Source organism: Barbus barbus, assembly GCF_936440315.1.
Source record: "Barbus barbus genome assembly, chromosome: 47".
Classification (NCBI taxonomy): Eukaryota; Metazoa; Chordata; class Actinopteri; order Cypriniformes; family Cyprinidae; genus Barbus; species Barbus barbus.
In genome coordinates this window covers 16,092,171-16,113,974 of record NC_136725.1, presented here as the reverse complement: position 1 = coordinate 16,113,974, position 21,804 = coordinate 16,092,171, and the positions used below count along the sequence as shown (strand labels likewise).

At 36.7% G+C, this 21,804-nt stretch overlaps 3 protein-coding genes across 3 annotated transcripts; 1 reads left to right on the top strand and 2 right to left on the bottom strand.

Annotated features, from left to right (window-relative positions):
- Nucleotides 1-86: 86 nt before the first annotated feature.
- On the top strand, nucleotides 87-8,433 carry smad9 (SMAD family member 9). Its single transcript, XM_079411142.1, has 7 exons — nucleotides 87-1,036; nucleotides 2,208-2,779; nucleotides 2,876-3,133; nucleotides 3,229-3,339; nucleotides 4,255-4,476; nucleotides 6,064-6,320; nucleotides 7,780-8,433. Exons 2-7 carry the CDS (start codon nucleotides 2,365-2,367, stop codon nucleotides 7,921-7,923), a joined length of 1,407 nt encoding a protein of 468 aa, XP_079267268.1. The 5' UTR covers nucleotides 87-1,036; nucleotides 2,208-2,364; the 3' UTR covers nucleotides 7,924-8,433.
- rfxap (regulatory factor X-associated protein) lies at nucleotides 8,100-11,662 on the bottom strand. Its single transcript, XM_079411143.1, has 3 exons — nucleotides 11,077-11,662; nucleotides 10,851-10,961; nucleotides 8,100-9,012 (listed from the first exon to the last, which is right to left on the bottom strand). Exons 1-3 carry the CDS (start codon nucleotides 11,431-11,433, stop codon nucleotides 8,917-8,919), a joined length of 564 nt encoding a protein of 187 aa, XP_079267269.1. The 5' UTR covers nucleotides 11,434-11,662; the 3' UTR covers nucleotides 8,100-8,916.
- Nucleotides 11,663-13,898: 2,236 nt separating this feature from the next.
- Nucleotides 13,899-18,211, bottom strand: LOC306865492 (serine-rich and transmembrane domain-containing protein 1-like; the record flags this gene model as incomplete). Its single annotated transcript, XM_079410118.1, has 2 exons — nucleotides 18,164-18,211; nucleotides 13,899-14,247 (listed from the first exon to the last, which is right to left on the bottom strand). The coding sequence occupies exon 2, from the start codon at nucleotides 14,226-14,228 to the stop codon at nucleotides 13,899-13,901; it is 330 nt and encodes a 109-aa protein (XP_079266244.1). The 5' UTR covers nucleotides 14,229-14,247; nucleotides 18,164-18,211.
- Between the last annotated feature and the right edge of the window lie 3,593 nt (nucleotides 18,212-21,804).

Sequence of the window (21,804 nt, the reverse complement as noted above, 5' to 3'; positions counted from 1 at the left end):
TTTTTTTTTGTTTTTTTTTTTACCTTGATCTAAATAATTAGTATTTTTAATTCCAGTGTCCCATGTTAGGACACTGGAATTAAAAAGTGTCCTAACATGGGACACTGGAATTAAAGTGTCCCATGTTAGGACACTTTAATCCCCCCCCCCCCCACACACACACACACGGCAAAACAAAAGGTTGGGCGATGTCTTAAACGTATATTTTTTAAAAATATATAAGTTTATATAACATATAGGATATAGCTCAACAGAGTTCCCAAGCAATGTTTCAGTAGCTGTAAAATTGAGATGATCCTTCCAGTAATTTAGTGATAAGGCGCTCTTGATCAAAAGTTGAGTTCTTTGGGGTAACCATAGCAGTTTTCTTCGATCGAATTACTTCTGCGACTGTTTACTACTATTGTTATATATTTATACGTAATATATAAAACGTTATATATATTGATATTGCATTATTTAATATGTGTTTTTACGATTTACATTTAGTCATTTAGCAGACGCTTTTATCCAAAGCAACTTACAAATGAGGACAAAAGATAAAACAGATAAGAAGGTAAAAAGATAAACTAACAGTCATCAAACTACAATTTGGGTTGCGCTTCCTGAACCTCCACCGATCTTTTGTTTCTTTCAAATTTCTAAGGAATTATTTTTGGAACGTTTACCGTTTGAACGTCACATTCTAGAACTTAAACAAATCACTTTCATTTTACAAACTTCCTGTGAACGGGCAAACAACTGTCCGCACTTGTCATCTGACCCTGAAAACAAATTAAAAGTGAAACGCCGCTGCCCACAATGACCTGTTTTCTCTCGAGCCTCAGGCTGCTCTTTTTGAATGGGATGATCCCTGTGTGTGTCTGACGTCCTGGGAGAGTTCCAGGAGCTGCGGATGAATTCCGCACAAAGGCGCTAGGCTCCAGTCAGACTGACGCCGAGGCGCTCGCTCCATCCAAACACACGCGCTGTACACCTCCAATCGGCGCGAGATTCGCCCGACTACGCGGATTGTTATTCGACTCGTCACATTAAGGTAAGAAATAAAACACGGATTATTACAGACACGCTTATGATATTACTTACTTTATTTCAGTATTTTAAAATTAAACGTTTTATGAATTATAAAAATAAGTCATGACAAGTGAACTTTTATGAACTTTTATTGTTTCTGCCTTACGTTAAAACTTGTTGCTTCTTGCATGTAAGCCCATATAACACGGTAGACTGCGTAAACATAGATGTTGTTTGTTATGCCACTTGCTGTTTAAAGATGCCGAGAGGTCTCGTCACAGTTACACCTGGAATAGTTTTATTTAAAAAAGTGCTAAATGTCACATTACAGCATTTCTTAAAGCAAAAAAACAAAGAAAGTGAAGTTGATGGAAAGGATGTGTATGTGCGTTTGCGGGGGAGTTAGGTGATTAAGCCTATCTCAGCACTCAGACTGCTAGACGCCAGCTTCATAAGGACACACTGCCTTTGAGAAAAAGAGCAGATGAATTCACCCTCAATTGATCTGCCTGCCTGTGCCTATATGAAACCAAAGCATGATTTCATGCACCGCTGTTAGACCTGTATGGTCTCATTTTTCTCCTATGGTTATTTGATTTAGTTAGGGGAGTGTTAGCACCTCTAGTATAGCATGCAATAATATTTTCAGAAGCTATTATTTGCTTAGTCTGGCCAAAGATGGAAGCAAGCATCTCTGGTTTCAAATGCTCAAACGGCATTGATTTTTAGCAGATCGGTTTATGCATCAGAAAGCTTCGGCAGGAAAGGGAGGACGAATAGGTGAGGTCCAGTGACAAACACAGTAGGACCTGTTGTCAGCAACAATAACTCAGCAATAATTCAGAAATCCCAGCATGCACAGATGCCTGATGTTGGGTTCCAGTATAAGATCTTGAGATCTGCATAGGAAGATGTTTTTACTCCAATAAATAGAATGATTCTGACAAAATAATATGTCAATGTCACATTTGACCCCAAAATCATAAGAAAGAAACAAAAAATTACATTTTGTTTAATATTAATTAGCATTATGTTTCATGACAATTAAGCACATTTTTGTCGCCAATTCACAATTCACAAAATGAATCAATTGTCCATTAATTTTAATTTGATCAATTATTCAATTAATTTTATTCAATTGTCATTTTATTGATGCAAATCTGACATGCTGCTTTGTTTTTTCCTCCCACCAGATTAAACGGCTGGCCACCCGACAAAAAAAAAAAAAATCACTGTCAGGGGGTTTATTCTTTACCCGCCTGTATCTTGGCTGTAAAGAAATAAACTGAGGCTCCTGGGTTGAAGTGATTTAAAACAGATTTTCCCCAAGGTTTGAGAAAAATCTATCACATGATGCACTCCACTACATCCATCACGTCCCTCTTCTCCTTCACCAGTCCAGCTGTGAAAAGGCTGCTGGGCTGGAAACAAGGAGACGAGGAGGAAAAGTGGGCGGAAAAGGCTGTGGATTCCCTCGTAAAGAAGCTCAAGAAGAAAAAAGGGGCCATGGAAGAACTGGAAAAGGCTCTGAGCTGTCCTGGCCAGCCCAGTAAATGCGTTACCATTCCTCGGTCCCTGGATGGAAGGCTCCAGGTTTCCCATCGTAAAGGTCTGCCACACGTTATCTACTGCAGAGTGTGGCGCTGGCCGGATCTTCAGTCCCACCACGAGCTCAAAGCGCTGGACTGCTGCGAGTTTCCTTTTGGCTCTAAGCAAAAGGAGATCTGCATCAATCCATATCATTACCGCCGTGTGGAGACGCCAGGTAGAAATCAATACATAAACCACTTATCTTGTTTTTTCCTATATCGATTATCTCTTTATACATCTGTAAGTAACTTTTCTTGCTTTTTTAAAACAGTTCTGCCCCCAGTTCTTGTGCCACGTCACAGTGAGTTCAATCCCCAGCACAGCTTATTGGCAAAGTTCCGAAATGCTTCCCTACACAACGAGCCTCTCATGCCCCAAAATGCCACTTACCCAGACTCCTTCCCTGCGATGCCCTGTAGCTCATTCTCTTCATCCCCCTCCAGCTCTTTAAACCAGTCCCCGACTGCGCACAGCTACCCCAACTCCCCCAGCAGTGGGACCGGCCCTGGGAGCCCCTACCAAATTACAGGTACAACAAAGGGACACTCGTTAGCAATGATTTCTCAAGCATTTTATTTGATGACAATCATCTTGGTCATTCAAAAACGTGTTCTCCTTCCACAGCAGAGACGCCTCCACCACCCTACAGTATGATGGAGACCACTCCATCTGAGGATGTGAAACCAGAGGAGTCCTCCAACGCCAATAAACTCATTCTGTCAGCCCCACATATAGGTGAGACACTAGGCTAAATATACTTACTGTGCATTGTGTACATTGAAATGTGAAAAAGTTCTGAACACACCTACTCAGTTACAGTGCTGTTATTAACTAAAACTGTTCAAAATAGTTTTTGTTAATTGAAATAAAGCTGAAATAAAAATAAAATGTTAATAATTAGATGAAAATAAACTTAAAATTAAAAACTGAAAACAGAAATTAGATATATTCACTGGACTAACAACTAACTGAAATTAAAAACAATACATTGAATTATGAAATAAAATGAAAATATTTGAAGAAAAAAATGACTAAAACTTAACAAAAAGACTAAAATTTAAATGAAAAACTGAACATATAAAAATAAAAGCTAATTCAAAATATTAATAAATAATAAAATAGTATAGAAGTAATACTAAAACATTTAATTTTAGACTAAAATTCATCAAAACTATGAAATAGCACTATGGAAATGAAATATGTAGTGACAAAAATGTTAAGCAATTTTCTATAACACTGACACAGAGCGAATCAGAATCCACCCAACTTTAAACAGCCTGAGTCTTTAAATCTGCAAATGATAAAACAGCAGCAAGCACTTATAATAAACAGAACGTTATTATGCATTGGTTATCTTTATAGTTATTGTTCTTGGTGTTAACGGCCTTAACATGTCCATTTAAAACAAATGAAAGTCAAATTTGAATTTATTGAAGAAATCTGTATTTATATTTGCATATATCATATCTAAATTTCTCATTTCAATCTTTTAAGCATAAACCAGATGAAAATGTTTTTAAAATCATGAAGCAAATTTATCTGGTGTGCTCTAATAATGAAAGTGTAATCATGATACACTTATTTCTGATTAAAATGCATCATGAATATGAATGAATCTGAATACTATGAGGTATTATGCTTTTTTTTCAGACTTGAGGCCGGTGTGTTACGAGGAACCAGAATACTGGTGTTCAGTGGCGTATTATGAACTAAACAACAGGGTGGGCGAGACGTTCCATGCCTCTTCCAGAAGCATCCTCGTGGACGGCTTCACAGACCCCTCCAACAACAAGAACCGCTTCTGCCTCGGTTTACTATCCAACGTCAACCGAAACTCCACCATTGAACACACTCGCAGACACATAGGCAAAGGTTTGTTGAAAGTTTTACTTTTCTGTTTTTTCTATTTTTGTCTTTGATGAGGTTTTGGGGATCAGAAATAGACAGAAAACACTGAGAAGATCAAGCTGCTGATAATCTTCCATCAGTTGATTCAATTCCAAGAGAAGGTAATTAAAAAACTGAAATGACAACTTGCTAGACACTGTTTTATGGCACCAGATAGTGCTGGCCAGTCAACGCTGCACTTCAGAAAGCCAGCGAGACAGATAGAGTCCACATTATCCAAATGTTGGCTTTTCTCAGGGTGCTAGATGAGCGTCACTGTGCCAATGTTGGAAAGACATTAAGCGTTGCCATAGGTTACAGCAGTGACAGGGAAGAGTATGCACACATACACAGGCTGGGCTCAGATGGACAGAGGCCAAGTTTGAGTTCCATCTACTTGTGTGAGAGATCCTGGTGGGAAGAGCGCCAAGAACAACGACATAATCCAGATCAGGAGAATGGAGATTATTAAGGTTTCCGTTTGGCATGTGATAAAACGTGATGAATGCTGGGTTTGGGGATAGTGATTTCTGGGATTTACCAAGTTCAAAGGTGGATATACTGTTTTATGTGTCAACTTTGTGCTTTGTAGAGATTGTTAGATGTTATTTTTATTCTTTTTGCTGATCTGTAAAGCAGAGTTATTTTAGCATTCTTTATATACTGTTATACTTCTTTATAAATATTTAAAATGAGCTTTTATTTTTATATTTCCAGTTTGTTTTAATTTTACTTTAATTTTTAATCATTTTAATGTGCTTTTGGTTTTGGGCTTTTTTTAATATTACTATTTAAGTTTAATGTATTTAGATTTTTTTATAAATTTAATTTATTTTTACTTCTATCTGAGATTTAAATTTATTTCCACTTAGTAAATTTTGTGCTTCAGCTTAATTGTATTTCAGTTAGTTGCCAAGACCATTCTATTTCTAATTTTACTTTTTTTTTTTTTTTTTTTTTTTTGTGTTTTATTGAATCTTTATTTAAAATAACAATCATGTTTTTAATAGATTTATATTTGTATTTGTATAACTTTATTGACCACCTAAGTGGAAAATTGTCTTTGGCTCACCAGCACAACACAAATTCATTCATTTTCATTATAGTTAACAATAATAACCTGCTAAATATGTCTTAAATGCTAATGGTATCTGGCTATATTTAATTCATAATTCCAGGTTGGCGATTGTAAACCTAAATCTGACTTTGTCTTCAAGAAAATGGCATTATTATGGAAATGAAATGTATAAGAATAAACAAAATGCACTGTTGTATAATTTATAAATTCATAAAAGTTACTGGTTACATACTAGAATTGAATGAGACTGAACACAAGTTTACTACAATAATGACTTATAAAAAAACTAAAACATAACTTGCATTTTCTTGCCGGTGGATCCAGAAAGCTCTTTTAGAAAAAGAACATTTGGAACAATTTTATCAGTTTTTGGAATAAAATTAATAAGTGAGTTAATAGTATATTTTAAAGTCATTTTGATTTAATTTTCATGACTTTAAATTATAAATGTGCAATTATGAACTCATTTTTAAAGTCTTCCTCTTTTGTTTTAGGTGTGCACTTGTATTACGTCGGAGGGGAGGTGTACGCAGAGTGTCTGAGTGACAGCAGTATTTTCATCCAGAGTCGGAACTGTAACTACCAGCACGGTTTCCATCCCACCACCGTCTGCAAGATCCCGAGTGGATGCAGCCTGAAGATCTTCAACAACCAGCTGTTTGCCCAGCTGCTGTCACAGTCTGTCAATCACGGCTTCGAGGTGGTGTATGAACTTACCAAGATGTGCACCATCAGGATGAGCTTTGTCAAGGTAAAGAGGTTTATATAGAATATGTGGTGCATTATGAGCGACTAAGAAAGGTCATGTTAACCACCTTGCAGCCACCTAGAACAGCATAGTAGCACCCTGCCTACCAGCAGCAGAAGAACCAACTCATTAGAGTCACTAGTCAAATCTGCACTGGGAATAAAATTACACTGGTTGTAAGGTATGCTTCTGATTCACTTGAAAGAACCGAATCATTTGATCCTTTGGGGAATCAGTCCTAGATGCATTTGATTCACTTAGAAGAACCGGCTCATAAGAGTCGTGTGCGGAAATCAGACTACTAGATTCTATACAGATTCACTAAAAAGGACAGATTCATTAGAGTCAGTAACTAAGAAATCAGCCTTCATTGGTTGCACTGTCTGCGTTTGATTCACTTAGAAGAACCGGCTCAGACTACTTTGGTTGCACAGTTTGCTTTTGATTCACTAAAAAGAACCGAATCTTTGAAGCATTTTCTTTGGGAAACAGTCTTTTGCTTTTGATTTACTAAGTAGATCTGGTTCCTAAGAGTCATTCATTTGGGAATTGGACTACTGGTCGCACTGTATGCTTTTGATTCACTAAAAAGATCTGGTTAATAAGAGTCATTCATTCGGACATCGGACTACATTGGCTGCACTTTTTTCATGCTTGTAGATTCAGTGGCAATGTCACTGATTAAGTAGTGAATGAAACTCTGTCACAGTATTTTAATAAGTATTTTTGTAAGGTAACGTGTGAATATTCAGAACAAATGTGCAAGAACCATTTGGTACCAGTATTTTCTTTAATATAAATAGAACCAGTTCTGAATAAGAACTGAATCTCGATACCCAACCATAAAAAACACAAGTTTCCTTTTCTTCAAAAAAAAGAAAAAGGCAAAAATTTAAATATGAATATAATAATATAAAGTATTTTATGTAAGACTCTGTCGCCAAGTTAATTAATCAATAATATGGGTGAAAGGTGCTGTTTAGCACCATTGTAAATTCAGAAAGGTCATCAACATCATTAACAAGCTAACAGCTTTTGAGGAGCTTCCAAATAGAAAATCTTCTGTGTTGCTAAGCAAACTTAATATGTAGTTATTCTAATCTCTGGCTTGCTGTTTTATGGATGTTGCTCTGCCAAAACACACTGCAGATCCCATAGCTCTAGAGTTCTCTGGTTACTGACTGATATGACACATACAATTTTCTCTGCTTGATTTATATGCATCCATACAACAACAAAAAAATAAATTATTGTGATAATTTCTGAGCTAAAATAGAATTAAATGCAAGGTTTGGGGAAACAAGTTTGCACTTATTTTCGCAATTCCTTTAGGTGCTGCTGGTCAATTGGAAATTAAATATTTTTAATATTTCTATCATTGTTGTTGATTTGATCTGCTTGCTGCTTTAGATGTTTTATAAACACGCCCAAGTACTGAGAATGAAATCTGTCCTCTTCCCAGGGCTGGGGAGCCGAGTACCACCGTCAGGATGTCACCAGCACCCCCTGCTGGATAGAGATCCACCTGCATGGGCCGCTGCAGTGGCTAGACAAAGTTCTGACCCAGATGGGCTCCCCACACAATCCTATTTCCTCTGTGTCCTAATGCATTACAGAACAAGGGGAATATAGTTCTCCAATAGACTTTTATAGCGCCCCAAGACACACAATGCTCTTTCTCTTTTAAAAATATCTCTTTTCAGTGGATGTTTATGGTACTGCTATAGGATCTGCCAGGAAATATGTACAATATCATCCTGTTAAGTAAGCAGTGGTTAGATAAGTGTTGCAATGATTTTAATAAAGAAAAAAACACTACTACTTCACAGTATGTAGTAGATGAGATCAATTCAGACAGACACTCTCTCTCTAATAGAAAGCCAAAGAAATGTTAGGCAGGTACTTGTTCTGGAAATATTTTATTTGTGTCATATTTTGGCTAATATGTGTCTTCTATAACATTTCATGTTGTTTTGCATTTGCGTAAGTTTATTTTCTGACCTGAAAAATCCATAAGTATTAATGCTGAAAACTGCACAAGATCAATAAAACTTAATTGGAGCGCCCTCAGCAACTTACAGTTTACACCATGTTTAAAATAATAATAAAGTTGATGAACAATTCTGTTTGTACGATGTTTGTAATTTCAGCTACACTGTAAAGATGTGGCTAAAAAAGGTGGCACTAAATTGTAACTTTTACTGGTGACATTATTACAGATTAGATGAAGATCACAAAAAATATTTTTTGAGAACAGCTGCCATTTCATATTTTCTATCAATAATTGAAAAATCCTAAAACACACTACATGTGACCGAACAGGGTGGTTATTCAACTGGATTGTTTATATATAGCAGATTTAACTGCTGTTTCATTTCATGATCTCAGAGCTTAATGACGACAGCAGTACTTCGAATCGATCAGATCCTTGTCAAATATCCCAGTTTTCAGAATGCAGTGTTGTCCACACCATCAAGGATGGCTGTAGGTCAAAGATGCTCATGGTTCTTACATGAGTATAGAATACAGCTGTTGTAAAAATGTCATTGAATGTGTCTGCATTAAATCATCGACAGGATGAGTAAAACATCTTCAGTCTTCAGTAGTTGTGCTGTGTTTGAGCTTGATTCTGTGTAGTCAGTAAACGCTGCTGCTGCTGAAGGAAACTGATGACTTCTGGACTCCTCAGCAGAGACTGAAACCCAAAAACAACACAACATCAGCTGATGGTAAATCATTTTGCTATTAAATGGATTAAAATAAATATTAATAGCATTTATATTACGAATAAAATACACATATGACATTTTTAAAATTACATAAAATTCACTAACCCAATACAACAAATAAAAGCTGTAAAACAGTCAATCTATATACACTCGCACACACACACACACACACACACACATATACATATATATTAGGGGTGGCACGGTTCGCGGAAAAAAACCGAACCGCACGGTTCTCCACACACGGTTCGGCACGCGCTAGGACCGCGGTTCAACTTAATTCTGACAACGCATGTGGTTTGTTATAAATAACAAGTAAAACAAATAGGGTTCGGCTAATGTATGTTTCTATTAATGGATGCGCATTCTGGCCTCCCAGTACATTACAACAACAGCGATGAGAAAGAAAAAAAAAAATAAGTGGACAAATCATTCACTCGTTCAATGCGAGTGCCGTATGCTGGAATATGAGCATTTATTCCGTCATCACCCGGGTGCTGATAGCGCGCGCACACAGGTGAGACCTGAACAGCACACGTTGATATCGGCGTTTAAATTAAAGTCATGTAAGCTCTGCCAGTTCAAACATTTAAGAGCCAGAGGACGCGAGCTCGCGCGCGCAGTGAGAAGATTTGTGCGTGCGCTCATCAGAAGCGTGCAAACCTGCGCGCTTCAGAACGCGGGCAAATATGAAGCTCTCTCTGAAATTGTGTTTGAATGGATAAATTCACACAAAATTCTGTCAAAATGCCCGTCTTGGTAAGTATCCTATAGCAGATATAGCCGGCTGAGCGTACAGTATCAGTGCTTTCTCTTAAAGTGACAGCACTTTCTTAATATTAAATAAACAGCAACAACAAATAAATCACTCACTGCTCTTGATTGAATCGCTTTTGTAACTTTAATAAAGAGTAATCTTTAATTTATACAGTCAAATATGCAATGTTCTTTTACCTTTGATTACTTTATTCAATTTATAAAAAAAAAAAACTGAAAATCACTGATTATTTTATTTGTATCTTTACACTATTGTATTTTTATTTGTGCTGTTGCTTGTAGTTAGATAGATTATTCTTATGTTCTTTATTGTTATTTGACAGTATAGTGTTTCCCTAAACATGCCGAACCGTACCGAAATCTTATCGAACCGTGACCCCCGAACCGAGGTACGTACCGAACCGTGACATCTGTGTACCGTGCCACCCCTAATATATATATATATATATATATATATATATATATATATATATACACATCAGCTTGGGGATGCATATTTAAAATCTGAAAAACTAAAACTTTCAAAAAGAAAAAAAAATGAATTAGGTTTTAGGTTTTTATTTATTATTTGTATAGATTTTAGTTTGCATTGCATATAATATAATTTCTTGCACAATATATGTATGACAAAGAAAAAACTCAAATTCCATCTTCACATGACTACATGAATTACATTAACAAAGATTAATAAATGCTTAATTTATAAACTGTTAATAAATTAAATGTTAATAAATAAGACCTTATTGTAAATTGTTACCAAATAAAACTAAAATTGAAACAGTAAATAAAAATTAAACATACATAATAAAAAAATATAAGAAACGACTAAAACACAATTAAAATGAAATCCAAAAATATATAAATATAAAAACAATTCAGAATAGTGATAAAACTATAGTAAATTATAATAACAGTGTATGGATAACACTAAAATAACACTGCTCTGCACCAATGGCATTTTGTTAAAAGGGAGTATATGATTAAAACTAGTATGCTATATTACAAAAAAAGTGTTTAATGCTCTTACCAGTCTCTTCTGGTTCAGCACCTGCTCAATGAGGGACGGTCTGGCGGGTCTGTCTCCCATGGTACCCAGCCGTTGCTTAGTAACAGATACAGGCCTCTCCTCCGAAGTCTCCTTCACATCACGAACAAATAAAACAATGACAAATAAGCCGATAAAGTTGTGATTAAAACTAGTTTATTAATGCATTTATTCAAGCTGTTATTTCTCCCAAATGAGCATTTCTTACGTCTAGTTTTCCCGACGACATGGCCTGGTCGCTTTTCTTTTTCTTGTACTTGTCCTTGTACATTTTATTCCGGTGTTTTTTGCACATCCAGGGTTTCCTGGCTTTGGCCACCTGCGTCGTGGTCTCGGTGCAGCCGTCATAGATGCAGGTCTTGGACACGTTCTCGTTCTCTCCGGATGTTTCGTCGTCGTTGAGCTCCTCCGGACTGACCGCGCCGTCCCTCGCGTCGCTCTCTTCGCCCGGGTCTTCCGCGTCGTACGGGAAGCTCTCCAGGTCCTGGTCGTTACTGTCCGCGGCTGCCAACGTTTGGCCGTCTTTACCCGTGTTTTCTAAACTAAGATGAACGTTATCGCTCATTTTGTCTTTTTCGAGTAAAACCCAAATTCTCACCTGTCATCCGACCTTTATGACCAGACTAAATTAGTGTTAAGATGATTTTATATGACTGTCATTAAAAATTCCGCATTTTTAAATAAAAGTAACCCTATAAATATATAAAAACTGAAAAATATGAGCCGTGAAGGACTCCTGTCACGACAAAAACAAAACAGCGATGGCCGCTGCAGAAAGAGAGACTCGCCCGTGTGATAAAATGGACCTAGTGCCCTCTAGCGGCACCACGCAGCGGTGTAGATGCTTCAATACACTGGACTAAAACCACACTTGCACGGCGACTCAGAAATATATGAATTAGATAACTGAAAATCAGATTAAATGACAAATGAGGGTACAAAAAAACAGTCAACACCTTCCACTCCGTTTATGGCACAGTGTGCAGAGCATGACATCGTATGCTGACCCGCTAACAAACACAACGACCAGAATACAGCGCCGCTAAAATCAGATCTTTCATATATAGGTAAGTTAGTGTTACATCCAACATACGTGCCTAAGAACCAATGATCCATCTCACCCAGCACATAACTGCTGAGATCACAAAACCTTTCAGCTCTAGTTTCTTCCCTACATCTCAATAAACATTCTAACCATATCACTCCTCAGGCTCACTTTATGGCCCCCTGACTTCTCATTATTTATAAATTATCTGTGTTGGATCTCAGATTGCTGTATCTGTTTACTGCAGACTGTATATGGAAGCCCACAAGGACAAAATGCTTTGGCAAATCATAATTGACATAATTATGAGATAAATCAAAATTATGAGATAAAATAAAGTCAAATTTTTGTCATGTTTTATAATTTCAACTTTTTCCCTGACTTATCTATTTTTTTTAATTTTGACAATTTCTTTTACATCATGACATAAAATGTAATAATTTCAGCTTCTCTCATAATTATTTTACTGTATCTCAATTTTATGACTTGTGACTTTTTCTCATAATTATAGTTTTCAAAATCATAATTTATGCATGCATGTATTTTTCCCCCCTTTTTTGTGGCAGAAGTGGGCTTCCATATTTTTTTTTATTCTGTTCTAAAACGTATTCTGTTATAAAAGTATTTGTTTTAATATCTCTGGGGGGTGGGGGGGGGGGGGCATGTCTCTGGAGGGTGGTGCAGGACTGAGACATGGGGAAGGCCTCCAGGGTGAAACAGGCAGTCCAGGGAGCCATGGCGGAGCAGACTGTTCTGTCTCAGACTGCCGCATTCTGAGACATATAGCCCCCCCAAATTCTTTGGGGAGACTCCGGGTCCCCTGGCTGGCTGGAGAAGCGTGTGAGAATTAGGTTTGTTAGGTCTTTAGGGGTGAGGAGAATGTCCATGGTGTCAGGCAAATCTTGTTGTTCTTGTCAGCAGATATATACGGGGACACAGAGGTAAGTGAACACAACAGCAGTTTATTAAACACAGGCAGGGGAAAGCAAGCGGAAGTGAGTCCAGGTGAGTAATCAAGGAATAGTAAGGTTTCTTGAGTCTTATCTAAGAGTGATCTGCCCTTTTCCAGGGAATCTAAATGGAGCGACGGAGAGTGGAGGAACGGTAGAGAACTAGGAGTGGAACACAGGAGCAACTAACAGGTAGACAATTCAGGTAATGACAATGACCAGACCAGACAATGACAGTGCAGGAGGAGTGCAAGGATATAGTGTGCTTGATGAGTGGTGACAGGCTGCTGAACTTGTGACACAAACATTATTGGATCCTGTCTATAGTTAACAGACCTGTGAGCTGTGTGAACCTAAGTGAAACTGTTAACACTTTTAAGTACATGCAAAAGTGAGTTTTAAACAATAAATCTATTATGATCTGTTTGCTATATTTTATTTATATTCCAAATGAATTCATGCATTTATAAGTGTGCCTGAAGTATTCAAATAGTTGTGTGGGCCACTCTATGCTGTTCCTTGTTACTGAATTGTTTACTGATGATTCCTGTTCTCCAACGTTTTTGCTTGGTGAATTAAAGTCATGATTATTATGCATTTTTTAAAAGAGCAAATCATATTTTATTCAAGGCTTCCAAGGGATGGCATGTTATATTCTATACGTTTTCAATGTATTAAAGTCATGTATGAAAATGTAGTCATATTGTTAAATATAATTTTCAGTATGACAGAGTCATCTTGACAGTTTTTCTATTTACAGCTCATTAAGTCATTAATATTTTTCCAAAATCACACAAAACCTTCATGATCATGCTTCAATACGTTCTATTTCAATACAGGATCTGCTGTGGTTTATTTATTTGAAGGAATACACGGTTGGTGGAATTATTTACTCTAAATAATGTTAACGAAAATGACGCTGATAATAATGATAAATATTTAATTATACATACCAAAGTACTTGCTAAAATATTTCTAAACTTCTAGAATATCAGTACATTCAGACATGTGTAATCGATCTGTTTTTCTCTGCTGTCAGGACAGCGATGACACTGTTGATCTCTGTGAGGAGATGCTGCAGATCTCCATGTTAGTGAAGGAGCTCCCGGCCTCACTGCCGCATTCTGGGTATGAAGAACTGGAGGATATGATGTTCTTCAGCCTGTGGAGAGCGATGATCAGCAGGGTAAGCAGGAAGAGCAGCAAGCTGAGGAAGATGGAGACGTAGACGTAAACATTCGCAGTCTGTCCGTATGAGGCAGCGGCCGCCCCGGTAGAAACAGATGTAGGGCTGAACCTCAGGAAACTCTCGCTGTCCACTTCCGTACCATTTATCTCCTCCACAGTCCCATCCATCCCAGACATATCTACTGGATTTGGGAATCTGTTGCGAAGATAGGATAGATCAATTATTATTTACAGACACATTTTTTTCAATTAGTTTGCTGTTTTGTAAATTAAAGTATTATTATTATTACTATCCATGTAAACCTCTGGGATTAAATTCATGTGAACTATTGATTAAAAAATATCATTGGATACAATAACGATGTTACGCTGATCCCACAAATGGTGTACTGTTTCATTTATAAAGTATTGATTAATACTAGTATTTAATAATACTTGCATTTAATAATACTAGGAATTTCTGTTTTATTCTATTATGATGTATAATATAAACATTAAGCATCATACAGAGGATATTTTAAAATATTATTGGACACATTAATGTTATTCCATTTGGCCTACTGGAGCATTTGTTTGTATGCTGATTTAATTTATGGAATATTTAATGAATTTTAAATAGTAACAATCCAAATTATTTAACCAAATCACTTATTAAATGTATTAAATATAATAAAATATTCAATATTATTAATATTATTTCCTCTTTAAATATTTATTTAATCTTTAAATTATAAAATACAATACTCAATACTTACTTTAAAATAAATAAATAAACTTTTTTCCAAGACATTTTCCAAAGTGCAACCAGTGCACAATTTGTTGCCTTCTACATCTTGACCAATGCTTCATCATAATTTATTTTTTTATTTATTACAGGCATATTAATAAACATTTCTGTCAATATGCCAGAGTTAGCCAGAAGGCTGTTTTTCACCTGCAGTCCCTAGATAGATGGTAAAAGTCACCCTAAAAGAGGGTAAAATTTCATATTTGTATAACAATATAACAATTACAATACATTTAGTAAAAAATCCTATAAAGCTAAGATGTACAATAGTGAAGTGAAGTGACATACTGCCAAGTATGGTGACCCATACTCGGAATTTGTGCTCTGCATTTAACCCATCCAACGTGCACACACACAGCAGTGAACACACACACACCGTGAACACACACACACCCGGAGCAGTGGGCAGCCATTTATGCTGCGGCGCCCGGGGAGGAGTTGGGGGTTCGGTGCCTTGCTCAAGGGCACCTCAGTCGTGGTATTGAGGGTGGAGAGAGCGCTGGACATTCACTCCCCCCACCTACAATCCTGCCGGCCCGAGACTCAAACCCGCAACCTTTGGATTACGAGTCCGACTCTCTAACCATTAGGCCACAACTTCCCAATAGAACCACAACAGACCAACAATCAGACAAATATCAGACAAATACATGAACACATACACACACAAAGCAAGAAGCCAATAATAAGAATACTGTATTCATCTAACAGGCCAGTCATATTTTATGTCAATCCCCCAGAGTTCACTGACACACAGCTGACTATTTCCTTAACTGACCACTGTCTTAGATGAATGTTGGATTTTTATGGTTCAGAAAAACACAACAACAACCAGAACACTTAAATACTTCAGATTGAATGTGAAGAGGATGATAATCACATTTAATTATGCTTTTTGTATCCAGGCAACCTGCGTATCGGTGGGCTCGTAAGCTGGTGCGGGTTGTTGATAGGCCACCGCCGGTCCATTAGGACTTTTGGGGTGGTCACATTGGCTCAGTGGTGCACACAGAAGGTCAGTCTGTTGTTTACACAGCATGCATACTCACACCTCATGAATAATAGACTGAGAGGTACCCGAGCAGGAAAATGTCACAGAGTTTCCCAATTTAAAGAGAACAACATGCCAAATGATTTGTTTGACAGGCTGTCGGTGTATCAAAAATGGGGTTTTTACAAAGCTGCTTTGTTTGTGGCCGTTCAAAATCTGAGCATATACAAGACCAACATGCATTCAGCTTTGTGCAGAAAAGTTTTTCATATTTACAAGCTCATATGACAGGCAGTGGTACATGATTCACATTTAGCTCCCCTGAGATGAGAACAATTTAACGGAGGTCACCTCAGCAATTCATAAGAGAGCATGTGTGCTTGTGCTGTGGGTGCATTAGTGTGGAAATGAGCTGCATCTTCAGCATCTGGTTACAGGTCAATATCTGGCTTTTTATTATGTGTTCTTTCACATACATTTAGTAGTTTAAATTTGAATGATTAAAAATAATGGCAACATTTTCCAGTATAAGGTCTCATTGTTTACATAATTAACATCAGCTAATGCAATGAATGCAATGTTTTTTTTCTTATTAATCTATGTTAGCGTTGGGAAGGTTACTTTGGAAATGAAATAGGTTACAGATTATAAATTACCCTATTTAAAATATAATATTTCAACCACTTTGTTAAAGTAATGTAACTGATTACATTTTGAATACTTTGAATACAAATGTTTTTAACTGTTAATCAGTTTCAGGGTTAACCTTACAGTAGTACTCAACACTGATTACAGTCAGAGTTTCAAAATCCTTCATTTAATTTTAAAGCACAAAATAAAACTTTAGCACCTCATTTTACTTTGAGATTTCGTTTCGAGGTTAAAAACATAACAAGAAATAGTAAATATTAATACAAGAAGTATTCAGATGCAAACCTTTGTAATCATTAACATTTTCATAAGTAACTAATTTAATTACACATTAATTACACATTTTTAGTTACATAAATAACATAACGCTGTATATAGTAACTAGTTACTCTCCAACACTGAATAAAAATGCATTGTTCATTGTTAGTTCATGTTAGTTCACAACAGATGCAACTTTGATTTAAAAAATGCTTTAGTAAATTATGAACTATTTACATTGAAAAAAGCAAAAAGTGTTTGTTCAAGTTAACTTATGCAGTTAAAGGGATTGTTCACCCAAAAATAAAAATTCTGTCATCATTCACTCACGCTCAAGTTGTTGTATATTTTGAAGAATGTGAGTAGCCGAACACTTTCTGGTCCCCACTGATTCCATAGTATTATTTCCATTACTATAGAGGGCAATGGGGACCAACAACTGTTTAGTTTCCCATAATCTTCAAAGTATCTTCTTTTATATTCAACAGAACAAAGAAACTCATACAAGTTTGGAACTACTTGAGGGTGAGTAAATGATGAGTACACTAATAGTAAACCAAGTAAATTTTACGAGCTGCAATATTGCAGATCTGTGTAACGTTTCTCACGATGTTCTGAAAATTTGTTTTCGAGAACCCTGAAAATTGTCCACAGATGTGCGGACAAAACAAGTGAAGTATTTTTTTTGTCTGGGGTTCACCACACAACACTAAACTTGCATATTTCAGTCCCCTAAGCTTCATTGTGTGTGACTACAGTTGTCTGAGCCACAGCGGGCCTTGAGAGCCTGTGGTTAGAGTCTCATAAAGGGTCGTGATTTATGAGCACTTCCTTTTTTTTCTGAGATGCATTTGTCTGCAGAGACACGCTAGGAGACAGCAACAGACGGGAAATCACACTTATTTTCCTGGACGTTTCCTCAGTCAACTTTAACGTTCCCCCACCAGCTTTTCAATTTATGAGTGAGATTAGAATCCCTGCGGCAATATAAATCATTTGATGCCTCTTGTGGTTTGCCTGCAATTCCAGGAGAAGTTCAGCGGGTCATTACGGTGTGCGGCTCTAATCTGTGTTTATGGATTTCGTTTAGAGCAGCTTGTGGAAGGAGAATGTGGCTATTAAGAAAATGACTCAAACATAAAGCACCACAGAGGATGTCAATGAACGAGAGGAGCGGGGGATGACGAAATACAGAGGGTTAGAGAAAAAGAGATTTGAGACTGACTGGAATACCTGATGAGTGTCCAATATCACTTACTAGAAGGAAATACATCTTTTTTATCACTTACCATATGATCATTTCAATTAAGCACATTGAATGACACATTAAAGTCAGTTTTAAGTTTTAACATTCAAATTGAAAATAATATCAACTTTGATCTTTTTTGATGAGTAAATTCTGATAAATACAGTAGAATCACTGACCTTTCTGATGCAAAAAAAGAGTCGTCTGCACTAAATCACACAGCTATCCGTCGTGCTCATCTCGTGCTCCCAGAGTGAATTCCTCATGGGATTCCTTAAGCTATAGCGCACGCTGAAATAGATGTGTTTGTACTGAGAGCAAAAGAGGAAGCAGTGTATCTGAATGCGTTCGAGCTGAATCTCAACAGTGGGCTGGATATCGACTGTCCAGCTGTTGTACTCTGAATTCCCCCTCCCTCTCCGTTTCATTCCTATCATCCCTCTCCCTTTTTCATTCCCCCTCTCATCTCATTGACGTCTTCTCGGTTTCTTTAGCAGCTGATTTATGTTTCAATTATAGGCAAAAATGATGTCTCGCATAACTCATAAAAGATGATACCATCGTTCTTGCTTTAATTGCTGTAATTGGGATTTGATTATCTTAGTGATATTAGTCAGCTCAGCAGCTCAGACTCTATGACAGGCTTCGCCCAGGCAGGGTCTGTCTTGTATTCTCGCATGGTACCGCGCTCAGTCATTCATATCTGACAGAACTAATCACCGCTCTCATCAACATCATGAGCCGAAAGGCCTCTCATGTAGCCGTCTTTGTGGCGTCACTCTCAGATGTAATGAACTCTCAATGAGGCCTATTGCTGGGCTCATATATTGTACAAAAGGACTATTTTTCTTTGTAAATGAAGCGTGAGGATTTTTATTCAATTTAGTCTGGCATAATCTTGTTTATACAAATAAAGGTTTAAAAAGGTTCCATTATCTTAGTTTAAAATGTTCGTCACACTAAAATAAATATGTTTTTTAAGAATTGTTCACTGAAAGGTGTTTTGGGAAAAAACGTTAAGAGTGTAGAAGAAACATTTTTGGTCTCCAAAAAACCTTTGCATGAATAGTTTTTAAAAGAACCATTTTTCTTAGTGTGAAGAGCATTTAAAAATCAAAAGAACCTTTTTTTCCACTATAAAGAATCTTTTGTGGAATGGAAGGGCACCATAGAATGTTATAGAGCTTTTTAGGTTTTAAGAGTGTATGTCAGTGGTTTCTGTTACAGTATATAATTTATTTTTCTTCTTAATGTCTGGAAACAATAAAAAAGTATCTAAAGGAAGAGTGTATGCCAGTCAGATGTCACATTTGATCATATTCTTCAGGTGGCAGAGACTGTTTTTCATTGACTTGAAGAATTGAGAATGAAAAATGAAAAGAAGTATTGGCCGTTTCTGATTTGATCATCAATTGTTTTTTTTTATATCTCAGTGATGTCTGTTTTTGATCAAATCTCTTTGTTATCTCAGTAACCGAAATTTGTGACACGTCTGTCTGTCTGCAGAGAGTCTGAAGCGGACTGGCACATGGATGGAGCTTCGGATGCAAGCGGTGGGGCAGAGCTATGCATGTCAATAGGACCGAGGCGTCATGCCTCCTGGGACGGTTTATCTCTTCTGCTCTGTGCACTGAAGACACGGAACACAGCTTATGGATCGACGCAAAGCAAAGCATGACTGTCGCTTCTATTATTTTGAATTATCATGAATGGGAATTTTGTTTCGGTATTAATGAAGGCTTGCATTCTTATTCATTGATCATCAGTTATTCATCTTGAACCAGTAGAAAGCTCTCTGTCCTCTTAAAGGGACAGTTCACCAAAACATGAAATTCTGTCATCATTTACTCACCCTTCATTCCAAAACTGTTTTTGTCCATGCAGGTCAATAAGGTCCAAAACAGCATTGATCCCCAAATGACCTTCACAGTACACCATGAAAAAAACAGTGAAATTTACTGTAAAATGACAGAAGCTATGGTTACCGGAATTTTACCCTAAAAAATATGCTAGCAACATTTTTGGTTTTACATTTTAAACTTAAATTTAAAGTAAAAAAACAAAAAAATAACTAATGTGTAAAGGATGCACAGTGTCATAAAGACAAATACAAAACATTTTCTTTGTTACACACTAAAATAATGCAATAGACATTAATTTAACAACATAAGATATAGCTTAAAGCCCTGAAAAATTAAGAATTTACCATTTACCAATTAATAGGTATTTACTGCAGCATTTTTAGTCTTTTACCGTTAAAATTATGATTTTTTTTTTCAGTGTATGGACAGAATTGAAGGGTCCTTTTCTTAGAGAAGTTGTAGATCTATAATCATACATCAGTAGATAAATGCATCTTTTGTAACTTTTGTCTAAACGTTTTTACATTTATTGACAAAGATATGGATACAAAAAATATATAAAATTACAATCATTTTTACAATGTATGGACAAAAATATTTGTCAATTTTTTAAAACCTTTTCTTTTGTATTCCACAGAAGAAAGAAATTCATATGACATGAGGGTTTGCAATGACATGAGGGTGAGTAATAATGACCATTTTGGCTGAACTACCTCTTTAACATTCATCTGAGTATTCGCTCTCTTCATAAAACGTGCAAGGACAGGAGTTAGAGGGCAATTTCTGCCTCTAGACATATATTGGCGGCATTCCACTGTCAGCTCACATGCCCACTGGGGACCATTGGTACCCTTCCTGAGTCCTGCTGTGTCTGATCCTGTCCTTTGGGTCTTTATAACTGCACCAGCTAATGCCGGCGCTGAGGCACATGAGTGAATGCTGTTGGATTTTGATAAGAACTGTGCCTTGGCTGATTTTTCCTCTAATCCATAAAACTGTAAAAATCAAAGAAGGTTCCTTATTCCTCTGATGCAAGCAATTCAGCCCAGCTTTGTTGCATCTATTCCCTTTGCACTCAAGTAGGTTGAATGTTAACACACATCATTCGGAGGCAAGGCCGCCTGAAGCATTTTTCATTAGACTGTGAGCTAACTTGAGGGGGAACGGGTCACATTGATAATGAATCATCCGCTCACCCCGACTCTGCTCTACTGATTTTGACAAGAATGTCACGTTTGAAGAAGCTTTGTGTCAGACAACAGCAATGTGTCAATCAGGATTATCCTGTGGAATTCTCTTGGCACTATGGGAAGGTTTACACAGTGGAGCATGTCAGAGGAAGAGTTGGAGAGCACACTCTTCTCTCTTTCTATTTCCCGTTTTCCATTTTATTTCCCAGCTGAGATGATGCTCTTTGCATAGCAATCCAAGTCTCAGAGGTCTCTGGATTTCTCTGACAGCTCAGACAGAATCACCTTCTAGTGGCCTAGCAGCTGGCAGCCTGTCATACAAGCACTCACGTGTTCAGGAAATGTACTTTTATAGACAGTGATATGGATTTTAGAAAAAACAACAACAAAAACACAAAAAATACCAATGCTCAATTTAATCTAATGTAATTAAAAACTCAATATAAGTACATTAAACGTGTTTTCTTTGATAAATTTACAGAACATTTAATGTATAAATGTGTATTTGATAATTTGGCTCATATTTACAACATTTATGGACAAAGAGATGGATATGAAACAAGACTAGCGGTAATTTTATTTTATTGTATTTTAATTTTAAAACCTAAGTGAAGTTTCATGTAGGCATGTACATGTTCAGGAAAAGTGTGGCATATATAGAGATTAAAAATAGCAATAAATATAAGTTTTGATTTAATCTAGTTTAAAAACTTGTAGAATTTGTAGATTTACAAAACATTCAGTTGGTAAATGTATATGTAATCATTT